The 17,429-nt window shown below is 47.0% G+C and overlaps 1 protein-coding gene and 1 pseudogene across 1 annotated transcript in view; both read left to right on the top strand.

Moving 5' to 3' along the window:
* Positions 1 to 488: 488 nt before the first annotated feature.
* pah (phenylalanine hydroxylase) overlaps positions 489 to 17,429 on the top strand; it is a 43,971-nt gene continuing 27,030 nt past the window's right edge. The window contains exons 1-2 of the mRNA XM_078417127.1: positions 489 to 623; positions 2,603 to 2,710. Coding sequence (XP_078273253.1) covers positions 582 to 623; positions 2,603 to 2,710 — 150 coding nt within the window. The 5' untranslated portion in view covers positions 489 to 581. The remainder of the gene's footprint in view (positions 624 to 2,602; positions 2,711 to 17,429) is intronic.
* On the top strand, positions 2,759 to 2,896 carry LOC144603770 (U6atac minor spliceosomal RNA; annotated as a pseudogene).

Raw genomic sequence — 17,429 nt, 5'->3', positions numbered from 1 at the left:
GGTTTCCTACAAGTGTTCCAATCTCTTCCCACATCCCAAAGACGTGCGGGTTTGTAGGCTAATTAATTGGCCCTCAGGAAATTGTTCCTGATGTGGATGAGCAAGTGGGATAACATAGAACTAGTGTGAACGGGTGATCAATGTTCGGCGTGGACCCGGTGGGCCAGCGGCCTGTTTCCATGCTGGAAATCCAAAAAACAATATGCATCAAATGAGTTTATAATTTGCCCAGAGTCCTCTTTCTTTCTTTTCGTTGTCCTCTGTGAAATCAAGCTGGTTGAAGTGGGCTAACTGAGCATCGGTGTGCACAATGGTTGGCATGGACTCGATGGGCCGAAGGGCCTGTTTCCATGCTGTATCTCTAACATAAATACAAGTGGAAAACTTTGAATTGAGTGGGAGGCCTGTCAATCATACATAATGGGTGTGTCCCCCTGGTCCCAATGAGGAGCAAGGCCAAAGATCCGTCACTGAACTACCGGCTGAAAGAGAGATCACTGCAAACCAGCGAGAGGGGCCAAGTCTGCACCTATCTCTCCAGCACCGGGCCAGAGGCAGCCAGTCCTGCAGAAACCCAGGCAATGGATGTGGCCGTCACCAAGAGGATTGGAGAGAATGTCCAGGTAATTATCCAGTGGTAACACAACAAGAAAAAGGAAGGAAATTAATGCTCTTACCCACATCAACCTTTTATTTCATTATTAGTTTCTACACAAACATAGTTAACGGACACTCTGAGGTAGAGACGGGAAAATACATACAGTTAACATGCAAACATCGACACACATACACACACATACACACACGTGCACTCACACACGTGCACTCACACACACATACATACACACACACACACACACACATACACACACGTGCACTCACACACACATACACACATACATACACACACATACACATACGTGCACTCACACACACATACACACATGCACACTCACACGCACGCACTCACGCATTTTCTCACACACACATGCACACTCACACACACTCACAAACACACACACATGCGCACTCACACACACTCACATATTCACACACATACACACACACATGTGCACTCACATGCACGCGCGCGCACACACACACTCAGACATCCATGTAACGCCAACCATCACCAATGCAGTTTAATTGCATAGATACACACAGGCATACACCCAAGAAACACAGCACATCATGCATTCACACACATGTAAATATGCACGCACAGTGACAGACTGACATTTCAGGATGCACACATATGATGATCTAGCATGCAAGGACAATATACACAGTCACAGACATATCCACACTAAGTGCACGCACACATTCACAAATGGAATGGGCACAGATGCAAGCACGCATATAAACACAAACATTCACTACTGCTGGCAGAGAAATACACACGCACACTCACATAACTAAGTCAGCCAAACATGCATACATACGTGCAGACACACACATGCACACTGATACATTGACACAGGCATATTTACACACACACTGGCACACATGTATGCATGTTATCAGGGGCACATCCTTAGTTCTTTCAGTTATTGAGCGTGAATGAGATATGACATAAATGAAAGCTTATCAGCCGATGGGATTTGTCTTTTGGAAGTCCATCAGCTCATTGACCTGTTTCTGTCTGAGATTTTCTCCTCAGGACATTTTCTCAGCGGTGAAGATGTTTAAAGACCAAGTTGGGAAATAACGAACTGTGTTTCTGTAGTAGTAACAGGGAACTGCAGATGTTGGTTCTCCAAAGAAAGTCACAAAGTACTGGAGTAACTTAGTGGGTCTGGCAGCATCTCTGGAGAACATGGATATGAGATGTTTCGGGTCGGGACCCTTCTTCAAACTGAATGTGGGGGGGGGGGTGGGGGGGTTGTAAGACCACCCTCCCACCTACGATCAGTCTGAAGAAGGGTTGCAACCTGAAACGTCACCAATGCACATTCTCCAGAGATGCTGCCAGACCTGCTGAGTTACTCCAGCACTGTGCTCAAGGATGCAGCATCTGAGCTCCCCTGTAACTCTGCTGCTCTGGATTCAGTCCCCTATGCTAGCAGTAGTGAATGTCTCCTCTACACTCGGGAAGTCAAACACAGATAGGGGAGCACAGCGGCGCGGTGGTAAAGTTGCTGTCTCACAGCACCAGACACCCAGTTTGATCCTGACCTCAGGTGCTGTCTGTGTGGAGTTTGCATGTTCTTTCTGTAACCACGTGGGTTTTCTCCAGGAGCTCCAGTCACCTCCCACATTCCAAAGACGTGCAGGTTTGTAGGTTAATTGGCTTCTGCAAATTGTCCCTGGTCTGTAGGATAGAGGGTGTACAGGGTGATCGTTGGTCGGCTTGGTCTCAGTGGCTGAAGGTCCTGTTTCCATGCTGTATCTCTAAACTAAACTAAACCTCTGATTGTCTTTGACCTGAAAAATGAGCTCTGTTTCTCTCTCCATAGACGCTGATTCCAACACTATCTGCTTCCTTCCAAATTTGCAGCTTCTGCAGTAGTTTTGTTTTCATAAATGTTTGCGAAGTCTAGAATTGAACTTGTGGCGTGGGTGAAGTTATCTGCCATGATGTTGTTCATCTTCTCAATTCTAGAAATCAATGTACATCGAGGAGCAGTCCAAAAAGGGCAATGTCATCTCAGTCATCTTCTCCTTGAAGGAAGGGATTGGAGCCTTGGCCAAAGCCTTGCGTCTCTTTGAGGTAATTCCTGTTGAATTTCTGATCCAGGGTGAACGAGGGGGTGATATCGCCTTGTGTGAAAGGAGAGAAGGCTGGAGCAACTCCTTGCCAAGGATGGAAGTGGCGCTAATAGCATACAATGGCATTAAGACATTCCCACCTGCTTAGATATCCCCTTCGTCTCATATACAGTTTGTATTAATTTTCTGTGGCTGATTTGAATCCTGCGTTATGTAATTTCTGAGTTGAGCCTATAACCATAACACCGAACAGTACAACACAGGAACAGGTCCTTCAGTCCGCAATGTCTGTGCCGAACATGATGTTAAGTTAAACTAATCTCCTCTGCCGGCACCCGATCCATATCCCTCCATTCCCTGCATATCCACATGTCTATCTAAAAGCCTCTTCAACGCCACTATCGTGTCTGCCTGCACCAGCACCCCTGGCGGCACGTTCCAGGCGCCCACCATCCTCTGTGTAAACAAGGTGCCCCGCACATCGCCTGTGAACTTTACTTCTCTCACCTTAAATGTCATGTCCTCCAATCATTGCCATTCCCACTATCTGACTATCTACCCTATCTCTGCCTCTCATAATTTTATAAACTACTATCAGGTCTCACCCACCCTCTGGCACTCCAGAGAAAACAACTCAAGTTTGTCCAACCTCTCCTTGTAGCTAATACTTTCTAACCCAGGTAACTATTGCTGGTAGTCCTTAAAAATCAACATTGCCGGGCGCGGTGGCGCTGCTCAGAGGCGGAGGCTCGAGGATTGCTTGAGGCCAGGAGTTCTGGGGTGCTGCGGGCTGTGCCGATCTGGTGTCCTCACTAAGCTGGGCATCGATATGGTGTCTCCGGAGGAATCCGGAATCACCAGGTTGTGTAAAGAGGGGTGAATCGGCCCAGGTCGGAAACAGAGCGGGTCAAAGCCCCCGTGCCCACCAGTATTCGGATCGCGCCTGTGAATAGACGTTGCAACGCAGCCTGGTCAACACGGTGAAACACAGTCTCTCAAAATAAAAATAAAATAATAACAAATCAACATTGAAGATTGTTCCGGCCCATGTTATTTGGGGAAACTGATTTTTCTTCTGTCTTGTAAATCCTACCTCTCTTCACTCAGTAACATTTACTGGGGCAAAACAAGATGATTAGTACTAAACCCCCTCAATAAAAGGGGTAAACCCCCTCTTTAGAGACACAAAGAACTGCTGATGCCGGTTAATACACAAAAGAAGAATGACAATACCCAAGATATACACAAGGTGCTGGTGTAGCTCCACGGGTCAGGCAGCATCCCTGGAGAAAACAGATGAGTGATGTTTCGAGTTGGGACAGGTCTGAAGAAGGGTCATGACACGAAATGTCACATAGAAACATGGAAACATAGAAAATAGGTGCAGGAGTAGGCCATTCGGCCCTTCAAGCCTGCACTGCCATTCAATATGATCATGGCTGATCATCCAACTCAGTATCCCGTACCTGCCTTCTCTCCATACCCCCTGATCCCTTTAGCCACAAGGGCCACATCTAACTCCCTCTTAAATATAGCCAATGAACTGGCCTCAACTACCTTCTGTGGCAGAGAATTCCACAGATTTACCACTGTGTGAAAAAAAACTTTCTCATCTCGGTCCTAAAAGACTTCCCCCTTATCCTTAAACAGTGACCCCTTGTTCTGGACTTCCCCAACATCAGGAACAATCTTCCTGTCACCCATCCTTTTTCTCCAGAGGCGCTGCCTGACCGACTGAGTTACTCCAGCACTTTGTGTCTATCTTTGGTATAAACCGGCATCTGCAGTTCCTTGTTTCTACAAGGGCAATACCTAGTCTGAAGAAGTGTCTCGACCTGAAACATCACCGATCTACCTTATCCAGGGATGCTGCAGGATCCGCTGGCACACTTTGTGTCCCCCCTACATGGAGGCACTTTACACAATCCCTCCAAAATTCTGCTCCATTGACATTGAAAAGACCAGGGAACTTTTGCCACATGGACACAACTGTGCAGGGAGATGGACAGAAAGCATTTGAAATACGGTTTGCCGTTTTAGTTTCATTGTTTGAGCATTTCTTTTCATTTATTTGCATTGGATTGGAGGCCCTTTAGAGAAGATTCGCTCGATTGAATTTTGGGATTAAGAGTGTCAGGGGTGTTAAAGTGTTTAATTTTCATACGCACAGGGACAGCAACAATTAAAATCGTATTGGATGCAGCTTTGCAAGCATGCTAGATGCAACAGATAGATATGCAATAAAGAATAATACAATAAATTAACGGGTGTACGAGGAAACCAGGCCATAATGTTGTGCATCGACACAAAGTGCTGGAGTAGCTCAGCGGGTCAGGCAGCATCTCCGGAGAAAAGGAACAGGTGACGTTTCGAGTCAAGACCCTTGTTCAGACTGAGAGTCAGGGGAAATGGAAACTAGCGGTATGAAAAGGTACAGAGCAAATCAGAGCTGGCACCGATGACCAATGAAAGGTGGAGCCCACAATGGTCCATTGTTGGCTGTGGAAGAGGTGATAATGAAGGGATATGAACAGGGAAACCAACAGGATGATGCTAGTGGGGGAGGGACAGAAAGGGAGAGAATCTCTTATACAAAGAGTTTTATACAAAGAGTCTCCCTTATGCAACCTTACACAAAGTCCATCATGGTTTGCCACTGAGGTAGAGTTGTAATTAGTGTTGACACTGTTTGACAACCTGGTGAAACTTTTCTTGAACCTGGCCGACACAGTTCTCAGGGTCCTGTACCTTCTTCTCGATGGTAGCAGCAAGATGAGGGTAGCACGGTGGCACAGCAGTAGAGTTGCTGCCTCACAGCACAAGAGACCCGAGTTCGATCCTGACTACGGGTGCTATCTGTAATCAGAGTTTGTGCATTCTTCCTGTGACCATGTGAGTTTTCCCCTGGTGCTCCCATATCCCAAAGATATATCCCAAAGATATATCCCAAAGACATGTACACGTTCTAACCTAAACACTAGGGGCAATTTACAGAAACAATTAACACTCCAAAGACGTACAGGTATGTAGGCTAATTGACTGGGTAAATGTAAAAAATTGTCCCTAGTGGGTGTAGGATAGTGTTAATGTGCGGGGATCGCTGGGCGGCGCGGACTTGGTGGGCCGAAAAGGCCTGTTTCCGCGCTGTATATATATGATATATGATATGATATATGATATAATTGTTTGTAGGTTGGTGTATCTTATCCCTCATAATTTGTGTTTGTAGGTTAATTGGTTTCTGTAAATTGCCCCTAGTGTTTAGGATAGAACGTGTACATGTGGTTGTTAGTCGGTGGGCCGAGGGGCCTGTTTCTACACTGCATCTCTAAAATAAAATGAGAGAGTGACCACCAGGGTGGTGTGGGTCTTTGATGGTGCTGGCTGCTTTTTTGAAGTGCTTCACACTGGCTGTTTCTTGTAATAAAAATGAACTGCAGATGCTGGTTTATACCAAAGATAGACATAAAATGCTGGAGTAACTCAACTGGTCAGGCAGCATCTCTGGAGAACATGGACAGCTGATGTTTTGGGTTGGGACCCTTCTTCAGCTATCTATTTTCTTCAGAGATGCTGCCTGACCCACTGAGTTACTCCAGCACCTTTTGTCTATCTTTCCCATTTCTTGCGTCAGGTTGGAAGAAATAATTGGCAGGGTCGGAGTGACACATCAGTGTTGCACACTTAGTGCAAATTTGTAGATAGATGAGAGGGTAAGTTCCATGCATTACATTTGCAACAGATATTGTTGTTGACATTACGAAGGAGGTCAATACTCTTCAAAGGGTACAGTCAACTTCTATGCGATCAGCTGATGTGTATACACATTAACTACCCTTTAATGTTTATTTATGCAGAGAGCTTGAGATAATAGAGCTGCTGCCACACAGCTCTAGTGACCCAGGTTCAATCCTGACCTCGGGTACTGTTTGTGTGGAGTCTGCATGCCCTCTCCATGGTAGCTCCAATTTCCTCCCACAGGCTTTCGGCACATTGGCCTTCATCAGTCAGGATATTGAGTATAGAAGATGTACAATATGAGGGTGAGGCTGCATTTGGAGTATTGTGTTCAGTTTTGGTCACCCTGCTATAGGAACAATGTAATTTAGTTGGAAAGAGTGCAGAGAAGATTTGCAATGATGTTGTCAGCACCCGAGGCCCTGAGCTACAGGGAGAGGTTGGCCATGCTAGGAATTTATTTGCAGGAGACTGAGGGGTGATCTTATAGAGGTGGAACAAATTATGAGGGATAAGATACACCAAATGCACAGAGTTTCTTTCCCAGGATAGGGGAGTCAAGAACTGGAGGACATAGGTTTAAGCTGAGAGGGGAAAGATTTAATAGGACCCTAAGAGGCAACCTTTTAGCACAGAGGGGTGGGTATGTGGAACAAGCTGCCAAAGGAAGTTCTTGAGACAGGTACTAGAACAACATTTAACACATACTTGGACAGGTATATGGATTGGAAAGGCTTACAGGGATATAAGGCAAATGCGGGCAAATGGATGGGGCTATCTTAGATGGATCATCTTGTTGGCATGGATGAGTTGGGCCGAGGGGCCTGTTTCCATGCTATATGACTGCATGTCTCCATCCCAAAGGTGTGCAGGTAATTTGCCTCTGTAACTTGTCCCCAGTATAGATGGTGGCAGGAGAAAGAGACTGGAAGAAATGGATGTGCATGTGCGGGAGAATAGGCTGCAGGGAGGTGGGGGGAATGGGATGTTGGGATTAATCTGAGAGCTAGTATAGATTTGAAGGGCCAAATGGTCCCCTTCGGCAAGATATGGAAATTATATGGAATCTAAAGTCATTCTCAGTGTTTTCGTGATCAGATTATATCCCGAAACGACCCGAAACATCGCCCATTCCTTCTCTCCTGAGATGCTGCCTGACCTGCTGAGTTACTCCAGCATTTTGTGAATGAATACCTTCGATTTGTACCAGCATCTGCAGTTATTTCCTAACACAGATTATATCCAAGTGTCATCACAGCAAAATTGCCAAGGATTAGGCCAAGGGATTCAGGCCACATCTGGGCACATCTGCAAGAAGCTTTGGGAATTTATTCAGACTCTGGAGAGTTAGATCACAGGTTACACAACACTTACCTGAGTTTCAACGAAAACCATTGGAATCAAAAACCAGAGGGCATATGTTTAAGGTGAGAGGGGAAAGATTTAATCGGGTGGCACGGTGATGCAGTGGTAGAATTGCTGTCTGAGACCAGGAAACCAGAGCACCTGGAGAAAACCCACGTGGTCACAGGGAGAATTGTGCAAACTCCATACAGCTAGAACCCGTAGTCAGGATTGAACCCAGATCTCTGGCACTGTGAGGCAGCAACTCTACCTCTGCGCCATCGTGCTACCCCAGGACTTTAGCCAAAGTCATCCATCTCCCTACAAAGTTTCGGTTAGCCCACCACATAGACCCTGGGTGCAACTTCCACATTGGTCCATTGACCAACGAACCCTCGGGGCCAGTGTCCAAAGATGCCGGCAGTGGTCAACAGCTGCCTTCAAATACCAAACAACCATGGGTTTGAGGTGAAGAGGGGGGGGTGGGAGATTTAATAGGAACCTGAGGGCAACACAAAGGGTGGTGGGTGTATGGAATGAGCTGCTGGAGCAGGTAGTTGAGGCAGGTACTATTGCAATGTTGAAGAAATATCTGGGAATAGATAAGGTGAAAGCACAGAGTCTGTTACCTAGAGTCGGGGACTCAAGAAACAGAGGACATAGGTATAAGGTGAGGAGGGAAAAGATTTAATAGGATCCTGAGGGCAACTCCTTTACTCAAAGGGTGTTCGGTATACGGAACGAGCCGCTGGTGGAGGTAGTTGAAGCAAGTACTGTCACGGCGTCTAAGAAACATTTAGACAGGCACATGGATAGGATAGGTTTAGAGGGAAATGGGACTAGTGTAGATGGGGCATGTTGGTCAGCGTGAGCAGGTTGGGAGGAATGACTCCGTTTCGGTGTTATTTGACTCTATGTGAAATGTATCTGACCTAAAAAGAGAAATTTCTAGAAATGGTCCTGCAGTTTCAGGGACAAGGCGAACAGAATGTTTCAGGCCGGTCATCTGCCACAGTTGTGATGAAAGCTTATCGACCCGGAACATTGAACCTAACCTTAGAAATGATGGCCTCCCTGATTCAGGTTTGTTTATCATCACATGCACCAGAGTGCAACAAAATTCCTTGTTCACGTGAAGCTCACAGTGTAAACAGTACATACATACTGTATTGATGAATTCAACAATAAATAGAATGGGTGCAAAGTAGCAAAACGTTGCAAAATTAAGTGAGTTTGAGTTTAGTACAGAGAAAAGTTTTTGTTCTGTGCTGTCGTTGTTCGTCCTTCGGGTTCGAAGATGACCATGACTTCACTTTCAGTTGGAGGAAGTGACTGGTGAGGCCAATCCGGGCCCGGAAGGCACGCCTACACGTAGGACACAAGTGGATGGCTGCTGCAGTGGAAGTGGAGGTAGCCCGGGCCTTGTGCGCCGTGCGTTTCCTCTGGGCCTCTTCAGTGCGTCTGTTCTCTGCTGCACGGGCTCCTGTGGTGAGCTTGCTATGCCAGGTTGGACGGTCCAGAGCAAGAGACTCCCAAGTGCTGAGGTTGATGTCCAAGTCTTTGAGGGACACTTTGAGGCAGTCCTTAAACCGTTTCTTCTGTCCTCCTACTCAGCGCTTGCCCTGACACAGTTCTCCATACAGAAGCTGTTTTGGCAGTCGACTCTCGGGCATTCTGACGACATGGCCTGCCCATCTGGCCTGGGCTTTCCACAGGAGGGTGTGGACGCTGGGGATTCCGGCCCGTTCCAAGACCTCTGTGTCGGGAATTTTGTCCTGCCACCTGATGTGAAGGAGTCTGCGTAGGCAGCTCAAGTGAAAGTGGTTGCGCTGCTGTCGACAGTCCAGGTCTCACTGGCATAGAGAAGAGTGGCGAGTACCACTGCATGGTAGACCTTCAGCTTGGTGGTAAGGCTGAGTCCTCTCGGCTCCCAAACATTCCCACGGAGTCACCCAAAGGCAGCACTGGCCTTGGCAATCCTGTTGTTGACCTCAGCGTCAATATTCACCACTCGCGAGAGTGTACTACCCAGATAGGTAAAGCTGTCGACTGCCTGTAGATTCTGCCCCTTCACCGTGATGTGTGGTTCCTAGTAGGGCTTTCCAGGCGCGGGCTGGTACATAACTTCAGACTTTTTGGTGCTAATGGAGAGACCAAAGTTGTCACAGGCCTGTGAGAAGCAGTCCATTTCATGCTGCATCTTCTGCTCTGTGCTGGCGTTGAGGGTGCAGTCATCAGCACACAAGAAATCTCTGATGATGGTCTCCTTCACCTTTGTAACAGCTTGCAGGCACCTGAGGTTGAACAGCCTGCTGTCAGTCCTGTACCTGATGTGTATTCCATCCTGGCAGTCACTGTAGGCATCAGTCAGCATGGCAGAGAAGACCATGCTGAAGAGTGTAGGGGCAAGAACACAACCTTGCTTCACGCCGTTTGTCACTGGAAAGGCTTCCGACTCGTCTCCTTCATCTAGGAAACTTTCACCATCATGCCGTCATGGAACTGCCGGACAATCGTGATGAACCTGCTGGGACAGCCAAACTTCTGCATTATCTTCCACAAGCCATCTCCGCTGACAGTCGAAAGCGTTTGTCAGATCGACAAAGGTCACGAACAGATCACTGTGCTGCTCTTAGCATTTTTCCTGGAGTTGGCATGCAGCAAATATCACGTCGACAGTTCCACGTCCAGCATGGAAACCGCACTGGCTTTCTGGCTAACCAGTCAGAGGAAAGGCAATACATGATTACAATCGAGCCGTCCACATTGTACATATACAGGGTAAATGGAATAACTTCAATAATGTTTAGTGCAAGATAAAGTCCAGTAAGGTGCAATCCAAAATAGTGCAAAACATTTATTAAAGTACTATAATTGAGTAACCAATGAGGTAGAGTTAAGAGTGGAGAATCTTGGACCAGAGGACAGTCGCTGGAGTTTAGAAGGATGAGGGGAGGTCTCAGTAAAACTTATCGAATAAGGAAAGGCCTGGATAGAGTGAATGTGGAGAGGATGTTTCCAGTGGTGGGAGAGTCCAAGACCAGAGGACACAGCCTCAGAATAAAAGAACGCACCTTTAGAAAGGAGAGTAGCATGAATTTCTTTAGTTGGAGGGTGGTGAATCGGTGGAATTCATTGTCACAGACGGCCATGGAGAGCAGGTCAATGGATATTTTCAGGCTGAGATTGACAGATTCCAGATTAGTAAGGATGTCAAGGTTATGGGGAGAAGGCAGGAGAATGGGGATGAGATGGGAGAAATGGATCAGTTGAAAATGGAGACCGCAAGGCTAAAATCCAGAAGTTTAGAACTGAACCTATTTCGGTACGGTAGTGTTGAGCTGTAGTCAATGAACAGCATCCTGGTGTTCTTATTGTTAAGGTGGGGAAAATGCTGGAGTCAATTATAAAAGACGAAATTGCTGAGCATTTGGATAGCAGTAACGGGATCGTTCCGAGTCAGCATGGATTTACGAAGGGGAAATCATGCTTGACAAATCTACTGGAATTTTTTGAGGATGTAACTAGGAAAATTGACAAGGGAGAGTCAGTGGATGTGGTGTACCTCGACTTTCAGAAAGCCTTCGACAAGGTCCCACATAGGAGATTAGTGGGCAAAATTAGGGCACATGGTATTGGGGGTAGGGTACTGACATGGATAGAAAATTGGTTAACAGACAGAAAGCAAAGAGTGGGGATAAATGGGTCCCTTTCGGAATGGCAGGCAGTGACCAGTGGGGTACCGCAAGGTTCGGTGCTGGGACCCCAGCTATTTACGATATACATTAATGACTTAGACGAAGGGATTAAAAGTACCATTAGCAAATTTGCAGATGATACTAAGTTGGGGGGTAGTGTGAATTGTGAGGAAGATGCAATAAGGCTGCAGGGTGACCTGGACAGGTTGTGTGAGTGGGCGGATACATGGCAGATGCAGTTTAATGTAGATAAGTGTGAGGTTATTCACTTTGGAAGTAAGAATAGAAAGGCAGATTATTATCTGAATGGTGTCAAGTTAGGAGGAGGGGGAGTTCAACGAGATCTGGGTGTCCTAGTGCATCAGTCAATGAAAGGAAGCATGCAGGTTCAGCAGGCAGTGAAGAAAGCCAATGGAATGTTGGCCTTCGTAACAAGAGGAGTTGAGTATAGGAGCAAAGAGGTCCTTCTACAGTTGTACCGGGCCCTGGTGAGACCGCACCTGGAGTACTGTGTGCAGTTTTGGTCTCCAAATTTGAGGAAGGATATTCTTGCTATGGAGGGCGTGCAGCGTAGGTTCACTAGATTAATTCCCGGAATGGCGGGACTGTCGTATGTTGAAAGGCTGGAGCGATTGGGCTTGTATACACTGGAATTTAGAAGGATGAGGGGGGATCTTATTGAAACATATAAGATAATTAGGGGATTGGACACATTAGAGGCAGATAACATGTTCCCAATGTTGGGGGAGTCCAGAACAAGGGGCCACAGTTTGAGAATAAGGGGTAGGCCATTTAGAACGGAGATGAGGAAGAACTTTTTCAGTCAGAGGGTGGTGAAGGTGTGGAATTCTCTGCCTCAGAAGGCAGTGGAGGCCAGTTCGTTGAATGCTTTCAAGAGAGAGCTGGATAGAGCTCTTAAGGATAGCGGAGTGAGGGGGTATGGGGAGAAGGCAGGAACGGGGTACTGATTGATAGTGATCAGCCATGATCGCATTGAATGGCGGTGCTGGCTCGAAGGGCTGAATGGCCTACTCCTGCACCTATTGTCTATTGTCTATTGTAATGAGCTACCAGTCATGCAAGGGAGAGCCCTCTGGTCCTAGACTGTCCCACTACTGTAAACAACCTCTCCACATTCACTCAAGGGACAGGGTGTGCTTTGTGGACCTGTTTCTCCTGCGCGCAAATTGCAAGGGTCTAGATTGTCTGGCAGACTGGCCTAAACCCGGACTATGACTGATCTTTCAAAGCACTTCATTATGGTTGATATTGGAGCTACTGGGCACGTCATTGAGACAGGTCACTTTCTTTTTCTTAGGGACTGGAATGATGAAGGTTTCTTGACACAGAAAAGATAAAAGGGTGTCAGAAAAGGCGAGGAGAGGAGAGGAGTGTAAAGCTGGAGGGAGGGATATGAGTGGAGGAGGGGGAAGGGAGAAGAGAAGGGATAAGGGCGGCACGGTAGCGCAGCAGTAGAGTTGCTGCTTTACAGCGAATGCAGCGCCGGAGACGCAGGTTCGATCCTGACTACGGGTGCTGCACTGTAAGGAGTTTGTACGTTCTCCCCGTGACCTGCGTGGGTTTTCTCCGAGATCTTCGGTTTCCTCCCACACTCCAAAGACGTACAGGTATGTAGGTTAATTGGCTGGGTAAATGTAAAAAAATTGTAAAAATTGTCCCTAGTGGGTGTAGGATAGTGTTAATGTACGGGGATCACTGGGCGGCACGGACTTGGAGGGCCGAAAAGGCCTGTTTCCGGCTGTATATATATGATATGATATGATATGATAAGAAGGAAACGTGGGAATGAGTGTACTGAGGAGGGAAATGGACCGGGTGAGTGGGGAGCTGGGAGAATATATTTGTGACTATGTGTTTCTTTCTGCTTCTGAAATTTGGTTCAAAACCTCCTCCACGACAAGAGGGGAACAGATGGGGTGATTTTTTTTTCTGAGGGAAGGGAAATTAAAAACCAGAGGGTGTAGGTTTAAGGTGAGAGTGGAAAGATTTAGTCGGAAATGGAAGGGCCACTTTTTCACACAGAGGGTGGTGGGTACGTGGAACAAGTTGCTAAAGGAAGTAGTTAAGGCAGGTACAATAACAACATTTAAAAGACATTTGGACAGGTACATGGATAGGAAAGGTTTAGAGGGATATGGGGCAAATATGGGGAATCTTGGTCAGCATGGATGAGGGGCCGAAGCGCCCGATCTGTGCCTTAATTTAGAGTTTCCAAAGTTTAGAGAAACAGCAGGGAAACAGGCCCTTCAGCCCAACCGAGTCCACATAGACCATCAATCACCTGTTCACACTAGTTCTATGTTATCCCACATTCACATCCACTCCCTACACACGAGAGACAATTTACAGAGAGCCAATTAATCTACAAAACCGCACATATTTGGGTCGTGAGGAAACTGGAGCACCCAGAGGAAACCCCCCAGGGTCACAGGGAGAATGTGCAAACTCCACACAGACAGCACCCGAGGTCAAGATCGAATGCGGGTCTCTAGCGCTGCACCACTGTGCCGCCCTAAGTTCTATGTTCTAAGTTCTATGTGCTGTGGAACTGCAACACTATAACACGGTAGCACATTTTTCTGCACCCTGGTATTTTTCTCTTTGCACTACCTGTTGTACTTGTGTGTGGCTTAATTTTACTTATAAAAACATAGCACAAAAAGTAAGGAAATTTGTGTTTGGTAGATTATTTCTTTGTCGTAACAATGCTTCTTGGCAATAAATCTTATACCGTTGGAAAGCCTGTTTATTTCCCTTTTAAATGGTGTCACATTTGTAAGGAACATGCATTTGTGGGATGAGCAGCAGAGCTGAGTATATGGGTTGCGCCCATGAAAAATTTGCCAAATCTTCTCTGCCAATGCCAAACAGCTTATTCTGCTGTTGCTATTGACTCTTGTTTTGAGCTTCTGGTACCCCCAGGTGCTGACAATCAGGTGCCTGATTGGCACCTATTTGGCAGCATCTGTGAGCATGGGCCCTGCTACAGTGGTCAGTAGGTGTCTGCTCCAAGAATCGGCATGCCACGTTTGACTGATCTGGATAGGGCCCGTGCGATAGGGCAACTTCAAGCTGGTGTTCCGCAAAACCAAGTTGCGGCATTATTTGGAGTGAGCCCTAGTACCATCTCCAAAGTGAAGGCCAAGTTCCATATAACGGGGGATGTCAGAGGCAGGCCGCGAAGTGGGCGCCCCAAGAAGACGACACCCGAAGAAGACCGTTTCCTCACCCTGTCAGCACTTAGGAACCATAGGCTGTTTTCTACAGATTTGCAGTCAAGGTTTGCAGGACGATATGGCTGACGGCTCTCTGCCCAGACAATTTGGAACAGACTGCACGCAGCCGATCTCCGGTCTCATAGGGCTGCCAGGAGGCCTGCCATGACTGCCCTTCACCGTCAGGCCCGTTTGCGCTGGTGTCGGCAACACGTGCACTGGAACCTGAACATGTGGAGGAACGTTATGTTCAGCGATGAGTCCAGATTCTGCCTACGGCAGTTGGATCATAGGGTCAAAGTGTGGAGAAGACGCGGAGAACGCTATGCTGATTGCTGCACCGATAGAGTAACATCTTTTGGTGGAGGCAGTGTGATGGTGTGGGGCGGCATCTCCCTCACTGGAAAAACAAGGCTTGTCCTCATTGGAGGCAATCTCAATGCAGAGAGATATCGAGATGAGATTCTGCAACCAGTGGCAATCCTATATCTCCACAGCCTGGGACCGAACTCTATCCTCCAAGATGACAATGCTCGCCCCCACAGAGCAGGGTTTCTCAGAGACTATCTCCAGAATTTGGGAGTGGAGAGGATGGAATGGCCTGCCAGCAGTCCTGACCTCAACCCCATTGAACACTTGTGGGATCAGCTTGGGCGTGCTGTTCATGCCAGAGTGACCAACACAACCACGTTGGTTGACTTGCGACAAATGCTGGTTGAAGAATGGGATGCCATTCCACAACAGTGTGTGACCAGGCTGGTGACCAGCATGAGGAGGAGGTGCCAGGCTGTTGTGGCTGTGTATGGTTCTTCCACACGCTACTGAGGCTCCTGTTTATTAAATGAATAAATTGTTAAATTGCCAATATGCCTTGTTTCTTCAGACTTCAATCATCCAATCCACCAAATAACACCGAACAAGAGTCAATGGCAGAATAAGCTGTTTGGCATTGGCAGAGAAGATTTGGCAGATTTTTCATGGGCGCAACCCACATACTCAGCTCTGCTGCTCATCCCACAAATGCATGTTCCTTACAAATGTGGCACCATTTAAAAGGGAAATAAACAGGCTTTCCAACGGTATAAGATTTATTGCCAAGAAGCATTGTTACAACAAAATAATCTACCAAACACAAATTTCCTTACTTTTTGTGCTATGTTTAGTAAGTACCAGCTGCGCCACTGTGCTGCCCTGTTTTGTAGGACTCTATGACTGCATATATCGAAGATATTTAGGCAGTTTGCGTTCTCTCCCCCTCCCCCCCACCCACCCTGTTCCAGAGGAAAGAGCTCTTGTCATTCCAACTGCGTGACATGTGGTCAAACACTATCCTCCCAACCTTTGCACTGTTTGCACACAATATGTATTGCACTGAAAGTTCTAGAAACATCTGAACAAATGTGACTCTAATATTGCAGTGTTATTTCTCTACCAAGTGTCAGCTGGGGGGTCAGTTGGGTGAGGAAGAGGTCTTTGCACCAGCCTATGAGAGTCCCCAGTTACTCCACGCCCCACATCAGGCTGCGTTACATCGGAAAGTTATGACGCAACTATTGATGCAAAAATATCGTCTCAGTTTGTTTTGTTGAGAAATATTTATTTATCTTTTGACATGCCTTGATCGCCATCTTTTTCACCCTTATAATATACATTCTCTCACATACGCTGATGTACAAACAGATGGTAAATAATGGCCAAATCCAGGAAATGGATCTTTCCTTCGTTAGGTGAGGAAATCTCAGTCCTTACTTGGTCTGGCCTGGGCTGCCAATGTGGGTGACTTTTACATACCTTCTGTAATACCCCCTATAAGAAAATAACTGCAGATACTGGTACAAATCGAAGGTATTTATTCACAAAATGCTGGAGTAACTCAGCAGGTCAGGCAGCATCTCAGGAGAGAAGGAATGGGTAACGTTTCGGGTCGAGACCCTTCTTCAGACTGATGTCAGGGGGGCGGGACAAAGGAAGGATATAGGTGGAGACAGGAAGATGGAGGGAGATCTGGGAAGGGGGAGGGGAAGAGAGGGACAGAGGAACTATCTAAAGTTTGAGAAGTCGATGTTCATACCACTGGGCTGCAAGCTGCCCAGGCGAAATATGAGGTGCTGTTCCTCCAATTTCCGGTGGGCCTCACTATGGCACTGGAGGAGGCCCATGACAGAAAGGTCAGACTGGGAATGGGAGGGGGAGTTGAAGTGCTCGGCCACCGGGAGATCAGTTTGGCCAACGCCCCAGCAAGTTCAATCGGGAACAGCCAATAGATATCAATCTTGCCATCAATGCCCACATTTCACAAGACATTGGATAGTTAAGGACAGCACTGTGGCACAGCAGTAGAGTTGCTATCTTACAGCGCCAGAGACCTGGACTTGATCCTGACTACAGGTGCTGTCTGTACGGAGTTTGTACGTTCTCCCTGTGACCGCGTGGGTTTTCTCCGGGTGCTCCGGTTTCCTCCCACATTCCAAAGACATGCAGGTTTGTCTGCTAATTGGCTTCTGTAAATTGTCCCTAGTGTGTGGAATAGAACTAGTGCACGGGCGATAGTTGGTCGGGGCGGACTCATTGGACCGTAGGGTCTGTTTAAATAGAAAAAAAGTCACAAAATGTTGAAGTAACTCAGCGGGTCAGGCAGTATCTCTGGAGTAAAAGAATAGGTGAAGTTCCAGGTCAGAACCCTTCTTCAGACTGCCCCGAAAGA

The sequence above is a fragment of the Rhinoraja longicauda genome, chromosome 20, assembly GCF_053455715.1.
Source record: "Rhinoraja longicauda isolate Sanriku21f chromosome 20, sRhiLon1.1, whole genome shotgun sequence".
Classification (NCBI taxonomy): Eukaryota; Metazoa; Chordata; class Chondrichthyes; order Rajiformes; family Arhynchobatidae; genus Rhinoraja; species Rhinoraja longicauda.
This window is presented reverse-complemented; position numbering and strand designations above follow the sequence as displayed.